Consider the following 25,895-nt stretch of genomic DNA (forward strand, 5'->3'; position numbering starts at 1 on the left):
CCTTCTCTGAGTTCCTTGACACAGCTTAACTCCTGTGTAAGCAGTGTTTTATGAATGAGACTCTCATTTTTTTCTAATGGGAAAAGTAAAGGAAGGACAAATTCTATCTACTACATTTTCTCTTCAAATCTTTACAACAGTCCAATTCACAGACAAGAAATTGGGTCTCAGGGAGACTAATCTACTTGTCTTCACACGGATATTAAGAGGCAAGATTGGGTTCTGCATCCGGGCCTGCTTGACTCCAACGTATTAAAGCCTCTGCCTTCAAGCAGATGGTGATTCTAGAAGACAGACAGCATTATATTTCACCACGATACCACTCCTAGAAAATGGACTGCATTACTAATTTCACAACTCCTAGCACATTACCTGAGACAGATGTAGATACAAAATGTTAGAAGAAAGATAAAGAATTCGCACATGTTCGTACACATTCTAAGTGGCAAGACAGGAACTAGAAACTGTCCCCGGGGTCCCCTGTACCACGTTCCACTCAACCCTCATGACAGAGTGTTCAGGGGAAAGAACATACCCAAGCAGGCAGCACACTTCAGTGAAAAGAATGCCAGATTCACGGTCAGAGACATGTGGGTTTAAATCCTTTCTCTACTATTAATTTATATCCTCAGGCAACATTTGCAAATATCCTAAGTAGATTTCCTTATCAGTACAACAATAATAATATAGATACTGAAGGTCTATAATGTGAAGACTAAGGGATCCAGCATGTGTTAAATTACTAATAAAATACTCAGAGCTAGTTTCTGCCCCTCCCAACTTATATGTAATATTAAAATGCTGAACTCTGGTATTCCACTGACACATCATTTCCAAGGGTTCATCAAAAAGCACAGCCTACAAATCAGACGATGTCCTCTACAGGGCATCCACTCCAGGGCCTCCGGGACCTCTCCAGGCACCCTAATGAGAGAGCAATGCTTCTCGTTATTCATTACCCAAGAACGTTAAGGAGACGGCACCTTGAAAACAATTTCAAGAATTGATTATTATATCAAATGATACAGGTTTCATTACAAGAGAGAAAGGAGTTATGAAGGAGATGGTTTCCTTTTTTTTATTTCTGCCTGCTTTGTTCCTGTCTTCCAAGATGTCAGATGAATAGTCTGCTTTATTTATAAATGAAACTACAGCTGAGAACAAAGGATGAGATTATAAAAAGAAAGTAAAAGCCTCAGAAAGATGAAGGAGGAGGTAAATGTAAGGCCTATTAACTAGATGGATGAATTAACATCCTGAGTCACTGAGGCAATAAAATAAATAAAATCCATTTTCAGTGACTGATGGCGTCTTTGCCAGAAAGAAAAGAAAAACAGTAGTCAAACTGATATCCATTTTTCTCATATTTCACTAATTTAGAATGAATTCAGAAATGGAGGTTTACATTAAAGATGGTTAATCTCAAGCAGCACTATCCAATACCATAGCCACTACAGAAATTAGCGCACATAGCTCCTGAGTACTTGAAACATGCAGAGTACGAATTGAGACATGCTTAAAGGGAAAATACACACCAGATTTCAAAGATTTCAGATAAAAAAGGAACGTAAAAAGAATGTAAAACATATCAGCAGTAATATTTTTAATTGATTACATGATGCAATGGTAATATTTTAGATCCATTTTTATTAAATATAGCATATCATTAAAAGGAATTCCACCAGTTCCTTTTCACGTCTTTCAATACTCTACTAGAAAACTTTAAATTACATATGTAGCTCACATTTGTGGCTTTCATTACATTTTGTATTGGACAATACTGGCCTAGAATGAGAATCAAAGATACTTGAAATTCAGGCAAGTGACAATACATGAAAAATACTCTCTCCAACTCAAACAAAAGGGCCTGAACTTCATTAAGATTCCATTTGCAAACTGTTTCTTGAGTCACAGATGCTGATGTGATTTTATACAGTATTTAGCATGTTACATTGGTCCCTGAAACATTTCTGCTCTTTAAGATTATGATCTACAGAGCTGAGATTTAAAGAACTTAATTCTAAGTATATATTATACATATAAATTCTAATATGTAAATATAAATTCTAAACAATACAGATGTCACTGGAATATGGAGTTCATATATATACAAGTGTGTGTGTGTGTATATATATATATAATTTTGGAGGTCAGAAAATCAGAGACAAAAACCCTGAGAAAACTGAGGTGTGCCATTTCTTTCCTAAACTCCTCCAATATCTGTCTTGTTATCAGTCTCTTCACTGATCTGTTCTCAGTGCAACTCATCCTGCACACTGCAGCAAGAGTTCTGTTTTGGAAGATAAATTAGATTTTGTCACCTTCCTCCTCAAACACCCTCCAACAACTCCCACCATTGGTGGCATAAAGTCTAAATTCTTTAGGTTAAAGCTCGCCACCATCTCCCTCCGGACTAAGTCTCCACTCATCTCAGAACTGTCCACCGCGGGCAAAAGCCCGGCCTGGCCAATCCCAGCGCGCCTGCGCGGCTCCGCGGCCCGCCTCCCTCCGGCGGCTGCAGAGCTGCCTCAGTGCGACCCCGGGGACCTCCAAGGCATGTGCTGCCTGGACGCCGTCATCCACGCCACCCACCACCCTCCAGGGTGCACATCTCGCGGCCCTCCCAAGACCACTTTGAGAGGGGACAGGATGAAGAGAAGGCCACTGATAGTTCACCTTCGTGGCCCCAGAGTCTAGTGCAGTGACGGACTCAATCAAGGGGTTCGATAAATATACTGGTTGCAACAATTAGGTTTTTTCATCTACCATCTAAAGCCACACAAGACTCTCATGTTTCTAAAACATCTAGCACTTTTCTATACCCCTACTGTCCCACCACAGCCTGGGATGCTTTTCTTTTTGAAATTTGTTTACTGTTGGGTTCAGTTCTATCAGAACAATACACATTTACTGTTAGAAGAAAAAGTTAAATGCTATAACACGCAGTCTCATGCTGTACATCTATGTTATTTCCAAACCCTACTTCCTGAAATCAACTACTTCCAACTGTTTAGGTCTTTTTTTTAAAATTTCTTCCTCATTCTTACATTTCCAAGGCATTCCTTGTTTTCAAGGAGAACATAAGCAAGAGAAGGCAGGTCCATCTCAAACTCCATGCCAACTAAAATATCTGGTAGAACACTTTACACATAACACACTCAGTAAACACTTGTGGGTGGATTAAATGAATGAGTAAGTGAACATTCATGCATTTTGCTGCTTGAGCACACATTACTCAACAGTCTGAAGCAGAGATGCATTCATATACCACAGTCAGAGTGAAGGAACAAGTTAAAATGCAGTGTCAAGATGTAGTAGGAAGGAGATAATGAAAGGCAAGACTAGGTGGGTGGAAAACAGGAAATCACATAATAGAATGTGAATAAAATTCAGGTTCAGATAAATTTAGATTTGCCTTCTAGCTGAATAGCCTTGGAAAAGTTACAGAACTTTCCTGGGTCTTAGTTTTCTTATCTATAAAATGGGGATGATGCCCCTTCCCTTCTGGATTTGCTGTAAGTGTATGGTATGCTCTCAGAGAAGGCGATGCCACCCCACTCCAGTACTCTTGCCTGGAAAATCCTGTGGACTGAGGAGCCTGGTAGGCTGCAGTCCATGGGGTCGCTGAGAGTAGGACACAACTGAGCGACTTATCTTTCACTTTTCACTTTCATCCATTGGAGAAGGAAATGGCAACCCACTCCAGTGTTCTTGCCTGGAGAATCCCAGGGACGGGGGAGCCTGGTGGGCTGCCGTCTATGGGGTCACACAGAGTCGGACACGACTGAAGTGACTTAGCAGCAGCAGCAGCATGGTATGCTCTATAAACGGAAGCTGCTTTATGATCACCGGGTATGTATGTGGGGATAATAACAACAACAACATCACTATGGCAACCGTGAAGAGGAGGCCAACTTCTGCTTTAACCAGAAGCTTCTTACACGCTTACTGCTGAGGCTTCCCCAGACCAGGGTGGACACAGAAAGAAGCAGGGTGCTGCCTCTTGGTGACGGAGAGTATGTGGGGAGGACGTGAGGACTCTCCCCTTCGAGACGCACTGTAAAAGGCAGGATTCTACCTGCACCTAAAAGACGCTTCCTCCTTGGAAGGAAAGTTATGACCAACCTAGACAGCATATTCAAAAGCAGAGACATTACTTTGCCAACAAAGGTTCATCTAGTCAAGGCTATGGTTTTTCCTGTGGTCATGTATGGATGTGAGAGTTGGACTGTGAAGAAGGCTGAGCACAGATGAATAGATGCTTTTGAACTGTGGTGTTGGAGAAGACTCTTGAGAGTCCCTTGGACTGCAAGGAGATCCAACCACTCCATTCTAAAGGAGATCAGCCCTGGGATTTCTTTGGAAGGAATGATGCTAAAACTGAAACTCCAGTACTTTGGCCACCTCATGTGAAGTGTTGACTCACTGAAAAAGACTCTGATGCTGGGAGGGATTGGGGGCAGGAGAAGAAGGGGACGACAGAGGATGAGATGGCTGGATGGCATCACGGACTCGATGGACGTGAGTCTGAGTGAACTCCAGGAGTTGGTGATGGACAGGGAGGCCTGGCGTGCTGCGATTCATGGGGTCGCAAAGAGTCGGACATGACTGAGCGACTGATCTGATCTGATCTGATCTGATATGTTCATTATCTTTCTGTTTGATGGTCTTTTCCCCAGAGAGACTACCAGGAAAAATCAAGTCTCTTTTTTTAAGTGGCACACTCAGAAGCACAATAACATACTTCAGAAATGACAATGGATGTGTGATTACTGCTAAAATTTAATACACGTGCTTGATGGAAAAGTAAATTTCGTAACATCCTATACTAATGTAATCCATACACTGAATAAAGACTCTATCCTCAACTTTCTATTTAGATAAATAAGCCGGAATCTCAAGACAATAAAGTCTCACTAGAGGGTATCCAATAGCAGAACTTTAAATTGCTTTCAGCGTCTCCATGACGATTCAGTGCATTAATGACAAGTGATTGGTTAAAAGCATTTAAATCAAACTTATGTTCTTGAAATTTTCCATGAACAAAGACAATATCCATTTAGAAAGATCTCACAAAAATGAGTTTGGTGTAGAAAAATATAATAATATAATAAATTATTTTAAAGCATTTGGCTAGTGGATAACATAATTGAGTAGGTGGAATATAACCTAAGCCCTTGAATCACAAGAGAGTCATAGGTGATGGGTAATCAAAAACATCTGTGCTCACTTACATTTACCACTGAAACATGAACTATGAAATAGCGGATGCCCATAAGCTGATCTGCAGATAATAAAACCTCAAAGCAACTAACAACATTTGAATGCTGTCCTCACTGCACTAAATAACCTGAGAGCAGAAAGAAGAAGAATTCTCTTCATGTATAGTAGTAGAGAAGTAGTAACAAAAGTCTACTTCATACATAGTAGTAGTCTTTGTTAGTTTTGCCCTATTTTTATATATAACAACTGTAACTATTTACTAGCTATGATCCAAAAAGAGAAAAGAAAACCCCAAACAGCAATAAGGACGATATGTATGGATGTTTTTATGTTTTTAATGAAAGCGTGACAAGTGAAAACCAAGTCTCTAAAACGGAAGTAATTTCTAATTAAATGACTTCATCATTACAAATTTTAATTATCATTATAATAACAAAAGTAGAATTTAAGTAATCTGATTTTAAATATTTGAGTAAATTAAGTGTATTTCTTTCTACCTCTTTCGATGAAAGCACAGAAAAGAGGTTTCTTGGGATTAGCTCTCTTAAAGGTTGGCTTTCCTGTGTCCCAGAATAAAATCAAAAACAAACTATAAACAAGCAAAAACCTTCCTTTTCTGAGTGAAAATGTGACCTTTGGTTAACTTCCTAGAGGTGTTCTCCAAAAATGGTACGTGCACCACCGCTTAGAGTATCAGCGATTCCCTTCTGGTAGATAGCATCTGTCTGGCCTAAGAGAACTGCAGACAGCCTGGTGAGGACCGTAACGCTCAGACTCCCTGAGTACACTCCTTACAACCGGGCGTGTAACTTCTAGGGATACTAGATGCTGTGCCGATTGATTCCTTTACAAGTTACCAGTTCCTCGGGTTGACGCTTCTAAGCCAGGGTAGCGCCCACACACGTTCTACGTGGAGCTCATCTCCTTGTACTTGAGCCATCATCTGGCAGTGAAAGATGTCTCCTGACTGTTGCTGGGTGAGTTGTGGCCTGGGCTGCCGCAAGGCCTTCTACAGAAGAGGACCTCCTTCACCACCCTGCGGCAAGCGGAGGTTCCCACCCTTCACCCTTCCGAGTTAGACTGTGTCAAGTGTATCCTATGAGAGCTAAACAGCTCAACGTTGAGTTGAACCTAGTGTATCTCAGGGCTTCCCTGGTGGCTCAGCAGTGAAGAACCTACCTACAGTGCAGTAGAGGCAAGATATGCAGGTTCAATCCCCAGCTTGGGAAGAGCCCCTGGAGGAGGGCATGGCAGCCCACCCCAATATTCTAGCCTGGAGAATTCCACGGATAGAGGAGCCTGGTGGGCTACAGTCCACAGGGTCGCAAAGAGTCAGAAACAACTGAAGCGACTCAGCATGCAAGGACAATACGACCTCGTGGTAGGCAAGGCACCTAAATGTGTAACTTTTAGTATTTCTTTTGGGTTTAAGCCTGTATGTAACCCAGGGTAAATAACAATACTGCTAAAATCATGAACAAGTTACTTTAATAACATCTTCGTGTATTCATATTATTTTAGGGGGTTCGTTGTGGCTGTTCTGTGATAAAGTAAGAGGAAGACAGAGAATGCGACTCAGTGGCTAGGGCAGTCACCAGTGGCGACACTCCAGGTCCATTTTGAGGGTGGAGTTGACCTGACTTGTTAACGGATACTGATGAGAGGTGTGAGGAGAAGTGAGGCATCAGGGACATTTACGTTTCGGCTGGAGTAACTGAGTAAACTGCTGTTGTCCGGTCGTTGAGTGGCGTCCAGTCTCTGTGGCCCCATGGACTGTAACCCACCGGGCTCCTCTGTCTATGGGATTTCCCAGGCAAGAACACTGGAGTGGAACGTCCGGTCGTTGAGTGGCGTCCACCTCTCTGTGACCCCATGGACCGTAACCCCTGGGCTCCTCTGTCTATGGGATTTCCCAGGTAAGAATACTGGAGTGGAACGTCCGGTCGTTGAGTGGCGTCCACCTCTCTGTGACCCCATGGACCGTAACCCCCGGGCTCCTCTGTCTATGGGATTTCCCAGGCAAGAACACTGGAGTGGAACTAAGTGAACAGGGATGCCATTCTGAGACAGAGAAGACCAGCAGTGACAGCCTTCCACTCTGCATTTAGATTAACCCTCTGAAGAGTGAGGACTTACATAAGCCATGTGGGGAAATGAGGCTTTGAGAATAGTGATGATAAGGATCCAGCTTTATAATCAGCATTACATACTTAATTCCTTTTACAAGAAGCAGGAACGAATAAAGAAGAAAAAGGAGGAAAGGCAAAACACATCTTTAAGTCTGCAAGCACATCATGTGTTAAATTGAAACAACCCCAAAGTTCAACTTCCTTCACTGTTCAAGGAGAAAATCCTTTACTAGGTACTTCAGGATAAAGGATTTGCAACTATATGGTGCTTGAGAAATATGCTATTGCTGTAATTTAACTCACTGTATGTGGGCTTCAAGATGCACAGTGGCATTCCAAACCAACTTTTAAAGAAAATTGCATGGAATTTTCAAGACTTCAGGAGCGTTCTTAAAAGTTATGCAGAGAAAACGGATTTTTGATAGTTATGAATTACATTCAGCGCTGCCAGATTGCAGGGAACGCTCTTTTTGCTTCAGTATGGTTAGAATCACTGTTGACAAAGTTTTAATTTAAATTTTTAAGGATTTAAATGGGAGAATATAGGTCACTGGATTTCATTCACTGCGTAAGGATGACTAGCGGCAGAAGGCAAGCGTGTAGTGCGGGTCCAATTTTGGCCCCGGAGTCCATCTTTTCTGTAGTAGTTGGGAACTGAGGATGTGTTGGAGAGAATAATTTAGCTCTCAGTCAGGCAACCAGTGGACTGAACACACACAGTTAGAGACCTGCCTGGCACAGAAGAGGAACTCAGTGCAGAAAATACTAAACGCATTTGTGAGACAGGCTCAAGGCCGCACAAGTCACATATTACAATCACAAGCTGGAAGGGATTCGATCTTGCCTAGCAGGTTGTAGATTTAGATAGATTTGTAATAGTCTGAAAATACACTACACAGCTCCAAAGTCTAATTCTAAAAATTTTCAACTGGTTTCCTGAAGTTGACAAAAAAGAGGTAAATATTTGTAGAACCCACTGCACGTAAAACAGGTTTTAAAGAGCCTTGAGACATACCAGGAAATCGTAAGAAATTACAGTAGGCGTCTAATTTAAATGTTGCCTTAAAATAACTAATATAAAAGTATATACTATATAGGCTATTAAAAATAAAAGTCTTTTTTTAATAAAAAGTTAAAAATTCTATTTTTTTCATAAATCCAGAGACTGGAATAGGTTTCAAATCCACATTCCGTTTAACAAAAAGATGAAGCGTGAGCTGTGAGCAAAGCAGCGAAATCACTGAAAGGCCTTTCCGAGCGATCCCACTTCCTGTGTCACGTGTGTGGGGCCTTTCTTCAGGCCTCTGCTGCAGTCACTGAAAGGCCTTTGTGCGCGATCCGCCTTCTGTGTCACGTGTGTGGGGGAACCTTTCTTCAGGCCTCTGCTGCAATCACTGAAAGGTCTTTCCACGTGATCCGCCTTTCTGTGTCACGTGTGGGGGGCCTTTCTTCAGGCCTCTGCTGGGTCTGGTGCCCTATTTGTCCTCAGTGCCCCCAGCGCCATATTCCGTGTTTTCTTTCACAGACTGATGAATGTGATAGGTAATAAGGACACGTGTAGCACATACTCGTGTGCATTCCCTGAATTTGCTCTACCCCCACAATAGTGTGGAAGTAAAAGATCATGACATACGTTTTAGGGGGATATGCATTTATGGAGTAAAGGACTGGCCTTCCTAATAAAACAATTTATAAGCAAGTAAATAAATAACGGTACGCTGGTAGGCACCTCTGACAACAAAAAAGCCACAGATTATGTGCAAATTTCAGCATGCCTGCTAAATTCATCTCTCTTTCTGCCACTCAAGAAAGTGTTACCAAAATCCAAGCGCGTGAAAGTAAGAAACCCTACCGAATCTAGTCTAATTTAGAAATTTTTACAAAGAAAATGGTTTGCAAACCTTGATTGTAAGGTATGCTGTAATGGCAAAGTTGAAAATGAATCCTTTAGAGGATTTCACCCAATTTCTTATGTAAACCAGAGCAGAAGGTATGATTCTCGTAAAAAGCCAAGTACATTTGCCTCAACATAAAATAGGACTGATTGAATTTCAAACTCTTCATTTATTTTGTAGAGCTGAAATGTTAAGTTCCTTATTGCTGTTCAAAATTGGCTTGAGTCTTATTTATTATGATATATATATATAATGTATTTCATATACATGCTATTTAATATGTATATTATTATCAACACACACACACATATATAAAACAGTAGCCCCTCTTTATCTGTGGGGGATACTTTCCAAGACTCCTGGAGGACTCCTGAAACTTGGATAGCACTGAACCCTATGTATACCATGTTTTTTCCTATACACACATGCCTATGATAAAGCTTAATTTATAAGTTAGGCAAAGTAAGAGAATATCCAGACTGTCAGCATCACTATTCTTGCACCTTTGGGACCCTTACTAAGTAAAATAAGGGCCACGTGAACACAAGCGCCGTGCCACTGCAATGATCAATCCAGGACCTGCGAGGACTACTCGGGGACAGGCAGAGCCAGCAGCCTGGACTCACGAGCACAGGAGGAATTCACCCTCCAGGAGGGATGGCGTGCATGGCACGAGGGTTCAGCACACTGGTCAGAAAGGCACACGATGTGAAACTTTCGAATTGCTTATTTCTGGAATTTTCTACTTAATATTTTTGGACCACGGTTGACTGTGGGTAAATGAAATCATGAATAGGGGAGACTGGCTTCCCAGGTGGCGCTAGTGGTAAAGAACCCACCTGCCAATGCTGGAGATGTAAAAGACATGGATTCGATCCCAGGGTCGGGAAGATCCCCTGGAGAAGGAAATGGCAGCCCACCCCAGTACTCCTGCCTGGAGAATCCCGTGGACAGAGGAGCCTGGTCGGCTACAGTCCATGGGGTCGCAAAGAGTCAGACCAGACTGAAGCAACTTAACACACGGTCTTCTCATTCAAAGAAGCTTTTGGTTACTATAGGACATAAATGATTTTAAATTTCAAATATAATCCTCCTCCTCAAGGAGTTTCAGAACGTGTCATTCTAGACGGTTTCTCCTGGTCATGAGCAGCTCCCTGCATGACTGTCTCATCCTCGGTACCCCAGAGAGGCATCTCTGGACTTGAAACCTCCAAACTGGATTCCCAAGGCTGACTTTGGAAAGATTTACTAACAGAGGGCAGGAAGGGGCTGGGTCTTTGAGGGCATTATTGTGATTTCAAATCTAAAAGAACAGAAGAATCCTTCATGAGAGGAAATGAAATATCTTCAAAGCAAAACTGCTTTCTTGGAGAAACTCCTAGAGCCATATGTGAGGAAAGAGATAGTAGGAAGAAAAAAAATTGGAAATTTAACCTAAGAAAGAGAGATGATTACAAATATATTACAAGTATCAATCAAACAGTACTTAGCTATTTTCTATATCTTTTTTTTCTGCTTCTAAGAATTATTTATTATATAAAAGTATTTAGGCAAGCAAAACTTACATTATATCAGTTTGAAGGTAGTTCATTCTAAAGAGCCATAATAGAAATAGAAAAGTACCATAATAGCAAAGTCCTAACTCCCTGAAGACAGAATTCTTTTTTGTTTACTCCTGATTTCCAATTTTTAAAATCTCCTTTTCTGCGCCCACACACAGTCATTCTCCATGAAAGACAAGTTGCTTTCAGGGATTCGGCATGCACTGCATACAGAAGCACATAGGCTGGATCAGCCTCGTCAAACTCAACACAATTGTTTGAAAAGTTGAAAAGTTCAAACTATTTATTTAATGTCATGCAGATAAACCCAAGAAAAGGAATACATTTGACAGGTAAATTCTAATTGACTGAGTCTTAAAAAAGCCAAGAGAATGATTTAGGATAAGAGTTAAAATGAACAGTTTAATATTTAAGTTATTAGTAAAAGTAAGTTTGACTTAATTAGGAAATTAAATTAACCAAACTACCTTTCTGCCTCAAAGTCCCATTTAATATCTATTCTAAGTAAAATCATAAAGAGAATCTGTTCGATTCTCTTACTCCCAAAGATATGAGAGAAAGGAATATTAACACTTACTCATGCATAAGATCAACACATTGGGTTTGAAGAACTTGAGAAGGTTGGCACTATCCATCTCCAGAACCACAGTCCACAGTGTACCACGGAAATCTACCAGCTTTCTACTCAAGAGGGTCACTGACCGCCTGATCTAGTTCTTACCTATCCTTGGAAGGAGATGAACCAGAGCAGTGTTTCTCAAATTGCTAGTCATTCTAGTCAGTGATACAATCACTTCAGTGAACATCCAACAAGCACCTTAAAGGCAAAATGTATTTTTCACTGTAGAACAAGGGAGTTTAAAAGCCCTGAAATGAGATGATGTCACACCTTACAGTTGGAACACTTTTTCTACTTATTTCCAAATGGGTCCAAGAGGTCATATTTTAGCACTTAAATGCAGAACATCTGAGATAAAATCGGAAGGAAATTCCCAGAGAATTCATGGGGCAGCTAAAATATAAAAATACTTCTCTTTCCTAAGTTCCACTCCTAATTTCTCCAAAAGCAGAAAGTAAGATAGAGTTAAGAGAGTGCTGGATACAGGGATACCTAGGAGCTTTGTAGGGCTGGTTCCAGATCACCACAGTAAAGTGACAATAAAGTGAGTCACACGGATCTTTTTGGTTTCCCAGCGCATATAAAAGTTATGTTTATACTGTATTGTAGTCTATTATGTGTGTGATAGCATTATTTTTTTAAAAGAATGTATATAGTATTTTGATTATTGCTAAAAAATACTATTATATGAGCTTTCAGTATGTCATAGTAGTAACATCAAGACTACTAATCACAGATCACAAAGAAATACAGTAATAAAAGAAAAGCTCGAAACATTTTGAGAATTACCAAAATGTGACACAGAGACACAAAATGAGCAGATGCTGCTGGAGGAATGGCACCCACAGACTTGCTCTACAGAGGGTTGTCACAAACCTCCCGTGTGTAAAAACTTCAGTGTCTACAACATGCAATAAAGCTAAGCAAAATAAAATGAGGTGTTCCTGTATATAGAACTAGAAGTTCCTAGTGTGTTGAGAATCCCTAAATGAGGATTCTCTAAAACCCAGGGGGGCTGAACTTGCTGTGTTTATAATGGAAAGGTTGGACTTGTGATGGGAACTAAAATAGGTTTTAGGCTGGAGGAATGAAAGGCAGAAAATGCAGTGATATAAGACTCAGAGAGCAGCACAGACATAGAAGATAAATTTCTTTAAAAAGCCCAATTCATTCAAAGAACCAAAGTTCTTCAGAAAAACGAGTGATGCCAGGTCTCCAGCGTGAAATGCACAAGATGAGCCCGGCACATCTTGACATAATGAGTCAGCGTCAAAAGGACAGGGGAACCAACCCAAAGAAGCGTCTACTACCAAAAGAAGGCCAATCTGAGTAACGATTAAAAGAATAACTGCAAGGGATCGTTGAGATTATAATAACACCTACACAAAAATAACAACTCCTCGTTGGTCACCTTGGAGAACACTGGAAACCAAATTAGCATTTTTAAAATGGTAAATGAAGAGAAAAATATCATGTATTATTCCTTCCTTTTCTATATAAATTGAACTCAAGTAAACCAAGAAGTTAATAAAGGAAAGTTGCTCTTAATATAAGGAAATCTTGCTAATAAATGAGAAAGACCGGGTAAGGCTTAATCCTACCAGTATCCATGGGTGTAACAATGTGAGTCTAATTAGTGAATGACAAACAGTAAAATCAATTAGTTTAATGTTTAATTTCTATGTTGCTACAAGTGTTACTATCGTTTTCTAGTGGGAAAACTGGCAGAAGTTTTTGTTTTACTTTATTTTTTCCAAATAAATATCAGATGCCAAGTGTCTTACATAGGCTAATTAACCAGGAAAGAGGGAAGGAGGTTTAGTCAAAAACACAGCTAGGGAGGTAAAATGTCTTAGATCACGTTAAAGGGAAGGGGAGGCCCTGAGGGCTTCGCAGACCCAGTTCACTGCAGCAGGGAGGGTGGGGCCCTGGGCTTTGCCCCATCTGCTCCTGCTCGCCGAGAACTGTCTCAGCAGATGAGGAGCACTGATGCTAAAGACCCTGACTCCGGGAAAGGCTGAAGGCATGAGGAGAAGGGGGACACCAGAGGATGAGATGGCTGGCTGGCATCACCCACCCAATGGACACGGGTTTGGCTGAACCCGGGAGTTGGTGATGGACAGGGAGGCCTGGCGTGCTGCAGTCCGTGGGGTCACAGAGTCAGACACGACTCAGTGACTGACCGGAACCGATGCTGAAGAGCATAAAGGAGGCAGACAGCAGAGCCATACTGAAGAGGCTCCACCTTCACTCCTCAGAGGACATTCCTGGGAGCGGCTCTCCCGAGCAAAGAGAATTGAGAGGCACTGACTCAGGTGATGACACTGAGATCCCAGGAACTTCTGAGCTCGGGCTCAAGAAAGAACCTGAAGAAGAGGGCAACCGCTGATGCCTCAGGGAATGGCACAAAACTGTGTGTCTCTAGCAATACCTGTACTTGAAACACTGCTGTGAAATCACGTCACTTAATATTAGCTGGATTGCTTTTAAAGGATCATTTAAATAAAGAAATCATTTCTATAAGAAAAGCTGGGAAATTTAAGAAGTTATCTGCACATAATCCAGTAAACGATTTAGAGGGAGATTATAGTTCCAGTTTTGCTAATTAATGAAAACCTACATAGGCTCGATTTCCTCATCCATTAAAAAAGAGTAATAATATTTATGCTTCCTTCATAAACTTTTGGTAAAAATTTAGAAAGAGTGCAAGAAAAAATGTAACTCATGAAGAATTATATACAACTTTGAAATTAAGAACATTTGCTGGATATGTGAATGCACACTGAGTATCATGAGAGCCTCCACCTCCTGGCGCAGGAGCGCCTACCCACAGAAGGCAGCTAACGCTCGGGGTCGGCACAATGAGAGCCTCCACCTCCTGGCGAAGGAGCGCCTACCCACAGAAGGCAGCTAACGCTCAGGGTCAGTACAACAAGCTGTAGTGGGTCAGCACGCTGAACCCACCAAGTTAGTAACTATATAATCAAATCTCACTGGGTAGTTGCTTTTTGATATTGTTTTTTTTATACAAAGATGGAAAAAACACGGTATCATGAATTTCAGTTACATCATTTAAGCTTTGACAACTGGGACAGTCCAACAAAGCTTTCTAGTAATAAATACTCCTAAGCACATCACTGACCTATGACTGGTTATCCAAGAGACTGATTTATTATTGAATCCAGGCTGAGCGCCAAAGAATTGATACTTTCGAACTGTGGTGTGGCAGAAGACTCTTGACAGTCCCTTGGACTGCAAGGAGATCCAACCAGTCCATCCTAAAGGAGATCAGTCCTGAATATTCATTGGAAGGACTGATGTTGAAGCTGAGACTCCAATACTTTGGCTACCTGATGGGAAGAACTGACTCAATGGAAAAGACCCTGATGCTGGGAAAGATTGACAGCAGGAGGAGAAGGAGATGACAGAGGATGAAATGGGTGGATGGCATCACCAACTCAATGGACATGAATGTGAGCAAACTCCGGGAGATAGTGAAGAACAGGGAAGCCTGAAGTGCTGAGTCCATGGGGTCGCGAAGAGTCGGACACGACTTAGTGGTTGAACGACAACACAGTATTATACGGTTACTCACAAATTATGTGAACCTGAGTCTCCACATCTGTAACCTGGAATACCAACAGTCCATATCTAAAACAGGGTGCTCAGGGAATTAAATGAATACATTTAATTAAATGAATGAAAACATCCAATAAATGTTAACTATTCTATTGTTATGAAAATTAACATTTCATTTTCTTTCATTTGAACTGGGTACTTGATTAGTAGTTAGAACCCAAAGTAGTGTTTCCTTTTATATATGTTAAGAGAAGTTGTTACCATGGGAATGGTGAATAAGACAGGAAAAGTCGAAATGAAAATTGGAAGTTACTCTGAATTTTCAACTAGAATATTTTCATAAGGTTTCTTCAAAATTTGCCCGAGTGTGCACGTAATCACTTTGGATGATTTCTGCTCTTTCTTTAGATTAACCAACGCACGCAAACTCACCCATTCCGACACCTGCTCGCGCTCCGAGCCTTCCTTAGGACTGCACCACCTCAAACGCCCTCCCTTCTCCTATCTGTCCTCCACGCCTCCTCCACCGAAGACTTCAGTCTCTTATGGCCCTGTCCTCCAGAGTCCCTACACCTCATAGGGCCTTTTTTTTTTTTTAATTTGACACCATCATGTTGCTCGAAACATTCTCACTGCTTATATCTGCTTTCCCTATGTAAGAGTATATACTTCTCACTCATCTCTGTACACTCTACAGCGCCCAGCCAGCACACAGCCAGTAAACATCTGCTGAATGAAACAAAATTGGAGCCAGCCCAGTACACATCCCAGGATTAGAAAGAAATTTAAACATTATGTAGGTCAATTCCTTACCCCAGTGCTTCCAACTTTCCACCTTCTTTTCAAGAGATTATCTCAGTTTGAATAACTCTTGTAAGAAAGAGCTCTCTACCACTTAAGACATCTGGTTTCAATAAGTCTTAAACATTAGGAAATTGGTTTTTTGTGTGGGCAACGAGAAATCTAGTATTACAGCAGTTATCTTGGTGTTTATTGCAGTCCCCTTTAGATTTACTAATTACTGATGTAATACCGATAATAATCAATAATGACCATATTACAGCACAGTTCAAGGAAAATCAATGCTTAGTCTGAGTACTGAAGGGCACTAAGGGTACTAAAGTAGGCACTCTGAAAAAACGGCTTTTCATGTGATTTGGAGCACATTTCTTTTATCTATAGCAGAACTCCTTCATGAGATTAAAGTTAAAAGTTAATTAAAATTAAAATCAAGCTTTCTATTTTAAAAATGCTAATAAGTAATTGAGAAAAGGAAAGTGGAAAAGTAAATATTTCAGTTAACAATTAAGTTGTATATGGAAATTTAGTATTTGGCTGTAAAAATTAATAAATTAATTGAATCAACAACATTAGTGTATTTGGAGGTATAAGAAAGTTCAGGGCAAGCATAGAGATTGGTCCATTTGTCTTTTAAATATAAGTTAGAAGACTTCTTAATTAAAAAAACTCTATTACATACAAAGCTAGAGTTGGCCTTTGAATTGGTTATGGGAGACTTTTCTTAAATGTCTTAAGAAGTGCTTCTTTTAATTATAATTCTTAAAAATTATAATTACCAAATTTTTGGTGAAAAATCATGACCATTACTGAAAAGAAAGAAAAAAGACAATAACAGTTGTTAAGTACAAAAGTAGACATACAAATCCAACGGTGAGGAACTCCAGGAATAAAAGAATTACAAGTGAAGAGAAATGACTTTTAAGATGGGCACACAAACAAGGAGAATTTGCAACAAAAGAAGATTTAGCATTTTAGTATTATTTTGTTAGAATCAGTAAAAGCTATCTATATTTAAATGATAGAATGGAGAGAAAATGTGAATAGTCAACAGGAAACAATAAGGCATTCTTTTTGACTTGCAAATCTATTTTCTAAAGTTTGTCTCTGTCACTTTACAACTATTAGAGTCATTCCTGCTGACAAAAGGAGTCGAATCTTACCCCATAATCTTGGAGTAGTCTGAATTACAATTTGAAAATGAAACAAAACATAAAAGAAAAAACACAAGAATTTAATTTTAAATGGAACATCACTGTATGTAATGCATACCTAATAATATGAAAAATAAGATGGCATAAGAAAGGACCAAACTATCTCTCACGTAAAGATTTTCTTCTTGAATCAGCACTGGTTTGGCAAGAAAAAAACAGAAAAATTAACACTCCGATACTAGTGCAACCCAGAATGCTTGTTGGGAGCTCTTTTTGTTCCTTTAGGCTGCTTATTTTGATCATGTATCCAGGATCTAATTTGGGTTAACTCATAGCTGAAGAGGTCTGGTATCCCAGGAAAAGGTAGTGAACGTACCACCTATTAACCTTTCCAGAGCGCTAGAAGGTCAGCAAGGCTGGGGTGAGGCGAGGCTTAGACCCGGGCGGAGACGAAGGGCAGCGGGCGCTCCCGGCCACTTCTCTTGTCCAGGAGGAGGAGGCGCATGACCGTTTTTCCTTTCCTCCTTCTGGAATCAGCAGGCGGCGCTGTGCTCCGGGCCGCGCAGGACTGAAGGCCCGGGCGCACACACAGCAGCAGGCCGCTCGAGCACCGGCCCGCACACAGCAGGCACTGAGGCAGTGTCTGTGGACAGGATGCATATACACATCGTGTCCGTCGCGCGGCAGGCCAGCTGAAACGGCATCTCACGTGATAATCGCGGGAACACCGACCTGCTTTTCTGGGAGGTGACTTTGGCCCAGAGTAACCCAAAAGCTTCCGCGGCAGGCCTGCGGTTGGGCTCTCAATCCCGGAGCAGGCAGAGGGCCGGGCGAGCACAGGAGGGGCGGCCAAGGGCTGTCCTGGGGGCAGCAGGGACCCTGGAGGCCCCAGACGGCGAGGTCAGAAGTTGAGTGTTTCCAGTCCTCTTTAATTAAAAGGTTATTTGACAACTTGAGACAGGAAGCAAAAAGATATCCCTTAGAGTGCATTTGCAGTGCTCTCAGGAGTGCTGAAGTCAAAGGAAATGTGCTAACAACCCACAAACCAGGGTCCTTTTTACATCTGCTCCCTGACACGGGGTCACACTGGTGACCTCCACTGTCAAGACTGGAACTGAGAGAAGGGTTTTCTTCATCCATCTCGTTTATTAGACCATAGGGTCTCCGCCTTACTGCCCAAGACTGGCTCTGACCTCCGCAGGCATGAATGATACACGCTGACTTCTCCTGTTCCCGCTAATCCTAAGGACATACCTTTCTGAAGGAGGAGAATATTTCAACAGAAAAGTATTTGAAGGCAAGCGGAAAGGCAGGTTGGAAATTCTTCAATGACAAATTATTATAAGAACAAAAAAAAAGCATAAGGGGAGCCAAATTAGCCAAACAAAAATGAAGGTAATCCAGAGAAAGCAAAGGGAAGACGCCTAAGACAGGGAGACAAAGATTTTCAACTTTCTGGTGCATCTTTCTTTTCATTCCCTACAAAGAACAATATGGTTTAGACAGCTCACGTGTGGCAGCCAGTTAGGCATGTGTGGACTAATAAAGGTCAAACTTATAAAGAACGATTCCCACAAACAGAAAGCCACCCTTGGAGGAGGAAGAGGCCTGATTCTTCTTCAGAAAAACAGAGAGTTCTTACAATTCTAGAGTTGGAAGAACTGCTAGTTAGTGAGTGCCCACTACGCCACCAGGCCAAACACAGACGCTTCTTATCCGTTTTCACCACCTCTCGTGGCCTGCACTGTCATGCGCTTAACAGACGACTAGCTCGAAGCTTAAGCAACTTAGTCCAGATCATTAAAGAAAGGTGAGACAAATTCTAACCTCACTCCCTGACACCTTAGTTTGAAATTTTTCCCGTGATAACAGCCCATAACATTTATTTGTTTAGTGACAGAAGAGTGACAGTATTATCTTGTCTTTAGGGAGCAATTCCCCAAGACTGTATTTTCCATTCAGCTGTGCCTGAATTATTGATTTGTTTATGATTGTTATCCTTTACCATAAAGATCTATGTTCAATCTGGGGAATAGGAAGCCTATTAGAATGATACTTTCCTGCACAATAAGTATATCATATATCAATTAAAATGAACATAACTGCCTACCAGCCTGGCCAGGTGTCGCTAAGTACTAAAATACCACATTCAACACCTGTGAGAATCTCGACAAAAATTACAAATGATAAGCCAGGCGAGCTGCTGTTTCTGAATTGATGCAATCTGCAAAGAACTTCAAAAATCTCAGGATACTGTACTGGGAGCATGTACAAACACACCAAGGGGAAAGGAGGTGAGGAGGAGACTGGCTGGAATATGTGCAAACCAACAGGAAGGAGAATTAGGGTAGTCTCTTGAAGGATGAGATTCCCCTGGTATCAGGCACATCAAATTGTACTATTTCTAAGTAGCTTCAAAAAAAAAAAAAATCCTACAGAATATATATTCAGTTAAAGAAGAAAAACAGCATCTGCTTTTCTTTCTTAAAATTTATAATTAACACAGGGCAAAGGATCACACCCTCCCCTAGTAGAGCAGTTACTTCCAAAAACATGCCGTTTCTCTGGTTACAATGAATAATCATTTCTGCTGTCTTTTTGACAAAACTGTGCATGTGTTATTGGCAGGGTACAAGGAGGAAGGGAGATGAGCTGAATGTTCAGTACTTTTTTTAAATTTTACAATCAAGTAGCAATTATGGCACAATCTCATAAACTATTGACCTTTACCCTTCTACCTCAACCGTGCCCCAACATTTTGAAGAACAGAACGGATGCACAGAGGCTTTCACCACAAATCCTCTGAGGACCTAAAACCCCAGGGAGAAGGAAGGGAGACAAGCTGGGCAGAGGGCTTGAGAGCTGGAGGGTATGAAAAAAAAACCATGATAGATTTCTCCATGGAGGGAGACAATCCTCAAAATTTTCACTTCTAGTTTCTCTCAACTAGACTAGGTCAGTGGTTCTCAATTTTGGCTGACATTGACATCATCTAGGCACATTTTATTGCCTGGGCACCACCTCCTAGAAATTTTGAAATCCCTGTGTAAGATTCAAGCACCATGATGCTTTACAACTTCCCCAGGTGATCCTAACCTGCAGAGGGGGTTGACAAGAGCTGACCTAAATAATTCAGAGAGATGGATAAAGGCAGACCACATGGGCAAAGGATTAACACAATTTTCACCTCACCAGGAGGAAAAAACAAAACCTAAAATCTCAGAACACCAGAACAAGAGAACATCACTGAACAATAGCAGTAAACAATAACAATACATAATAGCAACAGCAACAACAAAGGCCTCTCCCAAGGCCTTCCTTCCAGGAAAGAAAAGGAGGTCGAAGAATCGTGTGTGAGTCTTCCCTCTGTCCCTCTCCTGCAGGAAAGTAAGTTCGCTCAGCAGTACACACTGCGCTCTCATTAGACAGGTACACGCGGGAGCAAGAAGTCAGTTTACATGGGAGGAGACAGCCTCAGAGACATGAGGGAACTTCCCGAAGGCCAAGGCACAAAGACCGAACTTGATTCCACATCTGTCCCAGGTCTAAAGCGTTTCCTCTTTTCCATAACTTCCGGAACATTTGTTCGCACTGGCTAACTTACTGGTACTGCGACAAAGTGTAATTTTAGGAAAAGTTTCCATTGCGGGCCTTGAAGGGTCCATTCTAAAGAACTTAGTCCACCCTTCTCCTGGCAATTAGTAAGACTGGAGAGGCAGGTAGGGGACTACTGGTAAAGGATTTTGAATGCCAAGTAAAGCGTTTGGAATGAATGAATGTACTAGTTAATTACCAAATCTACAGGTATTGAGGATCTGCCCGGTTTGGGGCAGAGAGAACACTCTAAGGTCTAGACAAAAGGGAGGCATTGAAAGTTTTAGATACCGTATCTTAGAGGCACTCTACTATGCCAAACCAGAAAACAAACTACAAGCAAAAAGAAAACACCAAAACACTCCTTTCTCATGGTATAATTACGAAAAAAGACAATAACCCAGAAACAGTATGGATAAATCCATGTAAGAAATTTACCATTCTCAAAAAATAAACTCTGAAAAGAAATTAGGGTTATCTTTAAGCCAAATCCTTTATGTTACTTTTTTATTTTTTTGTTATAGCTTTCATGGAGTTTTTCCAAAGGATGAATTTAGTAGCTGATAAAATACAACTCTCCCATCCAGGCCAGTATGATATCTTAGGATTGGAGTCAATTATCAGCATATGTTGGATTAACAGTTAAAAAAAAACCAATATAATGAATTATTAGTTTCCTTCAAGGTAGAAATCATATTCTCCAATGTAAAGAAACAAATTTAAAAATCAGAAAAGAGAAATGGAAATCATTTAAAAACATCTAGTTAAAACTCTGTATTTAGATTAAATATGCAAATTAATAGTAAAAAATATTTATAATGCACTGAACAAAAGAGGAATGCCTAGGTGGGTTATTTTATTACTCCAATAGGACAATTTCATACTTTTCATATTTTTATATAATAACTTGCTTTTCTCCACTTGAAAGGAATATTTAAAATTAACATATTTAAACTTTTACAAACAAATGTATACCTTTTACTTCCTATATATCTAAACTTCCTATTGGAAGTTTCCAATGTTTTAAAGAATTTAAGGCATTAAGAAGGCTGGCATTTGGAATGTGAGCAAGCGTGCATTCGACATGACATAAATTAAGCAAATCAACACAATAATTACTTTATATTATATCAAATATTTCATTATCCTAATATTTTCATCATATAGAAATTTTAGCCATACTTTTTAATTCTATGTGATTATGCAAGTACATATATGATTTCATGTGGTGACAAAACTGATATATATATATTCATTTTACTCTGGTTCTAATTTCAAGATTTCTTGATTTGGGGCAGTATGATCAGAGTTTGCCTCAGTAAAGATATAGCTCAGTGTCTATGAGATAGTAGCTTTTGATTTTTTTTAAAAAAAGCTTTCAAAGATCTTGTACCTTTTTATTCTTGAAGACGATTAGGACAATGGCTCATTACATACCATAATCTGTGATTTTACAGGACACCAAATACAGCTCTTTCAGGTTTTGTCCTTCCTTTGCGATGACCTCCACACACCTGAAACACACACAAGAAAGTGGCGAGTTACACTAATGTGTTTCAAGTTAAATTAGCAAGAGTTTGGCCACGACTGTAACAGGAAGAGGCCAGCGTCTGATGAATGCCACAGCTCTCTTCTTTCCACAAACCGCTTTCAAGGTGTTTTGGGAAAAGGTATTATATTCCCCGCTTTTTAAACTCAAGTGCTTTAATACTTAAATGACCTTAATTAAATACATTTATGACTAGTGCATCTTGTAAAGCTAAACTGATGAAAAAGAGATATTCCTCTAACAGCACTGTTACATTTGGTAATAAAAGATTAGTAAACATATGCTATATAATGAATATTTATCAATTACATTAAAAAAAGTAATGAAACTATGAAACATGGATGCTCATTATAAGGGATTCCCTGGTAGCTCAGCTGGTAAAGAATCCACTAGCAATGCAGGAGATCCCAGTTCGATTCCTGCGAAGGGAACTGGCTCATTATAAGTGAATGTAATATTGCTCATGGTTTAATTTTTAATGGTGGAGTTTGATCACACTGATATACATTTGTGAAATTTTATTCAACATAAAAATGTTTTAAAAATCTGTGACACTGATTAAAGAAGAATATTAAAATATTTTCCCTAGTTTTACTATTAATGTTTTAGATGAATTGTTGCATATATACAGGCCATTTAAATAATATAGATATGTAAGATTTAAAGTCTCTTCTGGTTTCATTTCAGTTAAAATTTTGAGCGGTGCACCCTGCTCTAATGTCCACAGTGGAACATGTAACACAAAACTCAATGAACTTTATAAACAATGATTAAAAACACTATCTATCTGATGATTCAGTCCCCTGTAATATCAGAAAACCCTGTACAATCAAACTGACACATAAGCATGTGCGTCCTTCAATGCAGTCCCAGTTTTAATCTTTATAAACAACAGTTAAGTAAAAGGGTAAAAGCAAAAAGAGTCATTAACCTTTTCTAGGAAGTTAAGGATCAAGTAATTTGATACCTATGTGTATAATCCATCAAAAAATTACTGAGTATCCATCTCTGTCTTTCAGATATTTTATTTGCTGTCTGGCTTATTTGTAGGTATCTTCATAAAATGTCAGGAAATTTTATACAATTTTACTTCACATAATTCATTACTGAAGGTTAAATTAGTTATAGAGAAGACCTATTTTTCTTTTAAAAATATTTTTATAGAATATTGTCTTAATAGAATGATAAACATTTCTAAGTTCCTCAGACTAACTGAATAAACATTTTTTTTGGCTATTAAAAAAAAAAAAGATTTATTATAAAAAATGGGTAAGCTGTTCCATGGTTACAATAGAAAACTTAAAACAGTAACAATGTAATTATGATTGATATAGCTTATTATGAAGGGAAATTTTTAAACCTAATTCTACATCATTTGACTTTAATGTAATATTTGAATAAAGTCTTAAAAAAGAAAAATAAAAGCAGAAATGAAACTAACTACAGGCAACAATCATGTTTTACATATGACTTTAAAAACTGATTTTCATATCCTAAGGATAAAAATAAAGGCCCTGCTTGGTTATAATACCATAAACAGTTAATTTAAAAAGTCTACTTTCTGCCACGCATAGCTCTCTGTCCGTCTCCATCACCTTCCAAAAAAGTTAGCAGATCCAACATGTTGTATGACCACAAAATGAAACATTAGTGCAGAAATGTGTTCCCATCATTTATTTTGTTTTCACGGTCTTTTCAAATAGTTCAAAACACCTGATTATGGAAAAAAAATCTAAACAAACACAATGTCCTATCTGTGTTCTCAGCAGCTGATCCTGTATCAGATATGCTACGAGCACACGTGACCATAACAGACACACAGGGCAGACTACAGACGGCAAATAACACAAATTGATTTCCCTGTACAAGCCAGATCAAATGCTATTTCATAGGCAACAAGAACTGGTATTCACATAAAATAAGATAATCAATCACTGGATAGAAACTGTCCTAAAAATGATGAAAGGCCACGAGCATCAGGTTTCCTCCCTATGTGAGAGAGAAAAGTTATTATGAATAGATAACACAAATATATTTAGCTTACTCAAGAGGCAACAGCCAAGAGAAAACACATGATTAAGAAATAAAGAGTATATATGTTTCAGAGAAATATAAGAGAAGAGCATTTTACTTTTACAAAGGATCACATAGGATTTTTGCTCTGTTTTAAAAAGTTCAGCTACATAAGGTTTTCCAAATACTTTTAATTATCCTGTAATCACAACCAGTGCTAAAAGTTATGTGCAACATAAAGCTGTTCCTCAAAAAGGAATTCATAGAGGGAAAACAAAATTTTCCTTGGAAGATTTTTAGCAAAATTTGTTATTTTTTAAATTAAATATCACATATTTCACAGATGTGATCTTTGAGAAGTCCCAAGTTCTTGTGAACCTGGACTGAAGCTCAGTATCATACTAACAGCAAATTGATGGTTCAAATAAATAGGTAAAATAGCTATTTTTTTTGACAGTTGGAAATGGAAGTGGTTCATGTTATCCTGTTAGTGCAAACTGGTGGAAAATGGAACCCCACGTCTGGTTCCTGGCTAGTGTCTGAAGTGAAGGGTACTTGCTCGGTCGTGTCCGACTCTTCACAACCCCATGGACTGTAGCTAACCAGGCTCCTCTGTCCATGGGATTCTCCAGGCAAGAATACTGGAGTGGAGTGCCATTCCCTTCTCCAGGGAATCTTCCCGACTCAGGAGTCAAACTGGGGTCTCCTACATTGCAGGCGGATTCTTTACCCTGAGTCAGCAGGGAAGCCCAGTCATGCTCTTTAGTCAGGACTTAACATCAGAGCATTTCCCAGCTCACTGTATAGACTGTATGCAGGCAACAAAAAAAGGAGACAAAGCTTTAGTAATTACTTAAACATTCTGACTACAGGTATTCATGTAAATTTTAAGAGGTGTTTAAAATGATACCAAAAAGAGAGAGAAATGTTTGCAAAGTCACAGTCTGTGTGCAGGAACACAAAAGAACCAAAGACCACGTTTAAAACCTTTGCTTCACAATCCCCTTGCCTATTCACAGATAATGAAAAGGAGAATATTCATTAATCTCAGTGATAAATCATAGTTTGTCCCCAGGGGTAAGCCATGAATTCCTAAACTCAGAATTCAGAATTCAAAATCTGCCCACTCACCCATCCCGTCCCTGCCCTCCCTAAGGATGAACCTCAGAATACCACATGACCACCATTCTCTATGGGTCAATGCATTCAAAGACCCTACTACATGCACGACAACCCAAGGAATTATAAAACTTGGGGAAAGAACAAGGTCCTTCGAGAAAGGAATAATCTCTAACATTACCAAGAAAAATTCCTAATATAGGAATATGCCAAGTGGAAGATGCAGAAGAGTATCAAATACCGTTAAAGGAGCCCGTGAACATCAAACACGAGCCTACTAAACCATCTCCCTGAGTTCTGAGAAGTAAGAGAAGGCACGTCTTAACAAGAATGAATGAAGAATGGGAAGACGTACATTCTGTTCTCAGCTCCACGAACCACAGACACCCCTATCTTCTTCAGAGTCCCACAGTACCGTTCTTCGTAAAAATGAGGGCCTCTCTGAGAAGCTTCTCCAATCAAACGTCCTAGGTTCATTTACATACATTTTAGCTCCTTCTGAATTGCCTCCTCTCAGATTATTTTCTTGCTTTTACGTTTTGGCAGGGTTCTGAATAGAATAAAAAAATTGCACCCATTGTAAATTCTTGAGTAACAGCTGTTGAGTACATATATATATAAACTCTGTTAGAATACTGAAAAGGGCCAGAAAACCTGCTCC

The 25,895-nt window shown here is 39.8% G+C and overlaps 1 protein-coding gene and 1 long non-coding RNA gene across 2 annotated transcripts in view; both read right to left on the reverse strand.

The window, feature by feature from the left end:
- The window catches only part of FBXL17 (F-box and leucine rich repeat protein 17), a 521,801-nt gene that overhangs the window by 158,829 nt on the left and 337,077 nt on the right, over positions 1-25,895 (reverse strand). The window contains exon 7 of the mRNA XM_070792153.1: positions 21,991-22,067. Coding sequence (XP_070648254.1) covers positions 21,991-22,067 — 77 coding nt within the window. The remainder of the gene's footprint in view (positions 1-21,990; positions 22,068-25,895) is intronic.
- LOC139183848 (uncharacterized) lies at positions 7,228-21,984 on the reverse strand. The gene is made up of 2 exons (XR_011567404.1): positions 14,304-21,984; positions 7,228-14,233 (listed from the first exon to the last, which is right to left on the reverse strand). It is a non-coding gene; the product is annotated as an uncharacterized lncRNA (long non-coding RNA).

Source organism: Bos indicus, chromosome 7 (genome assembly GCF_029378745.1).
Source record: "Bos indicus isolate NIAB-ARS_2022 breed Sahiwal x Tharparkar chromosome 7, NIAB-ARS_B.indTharparkar_mat_pri_1.0, whole genome shotgun sequence".
NCBI lineage: Eukaryota > Metazoa > Chordata > Mammalia > Artiodactyla > Bovidae > Bos > Bos indicus.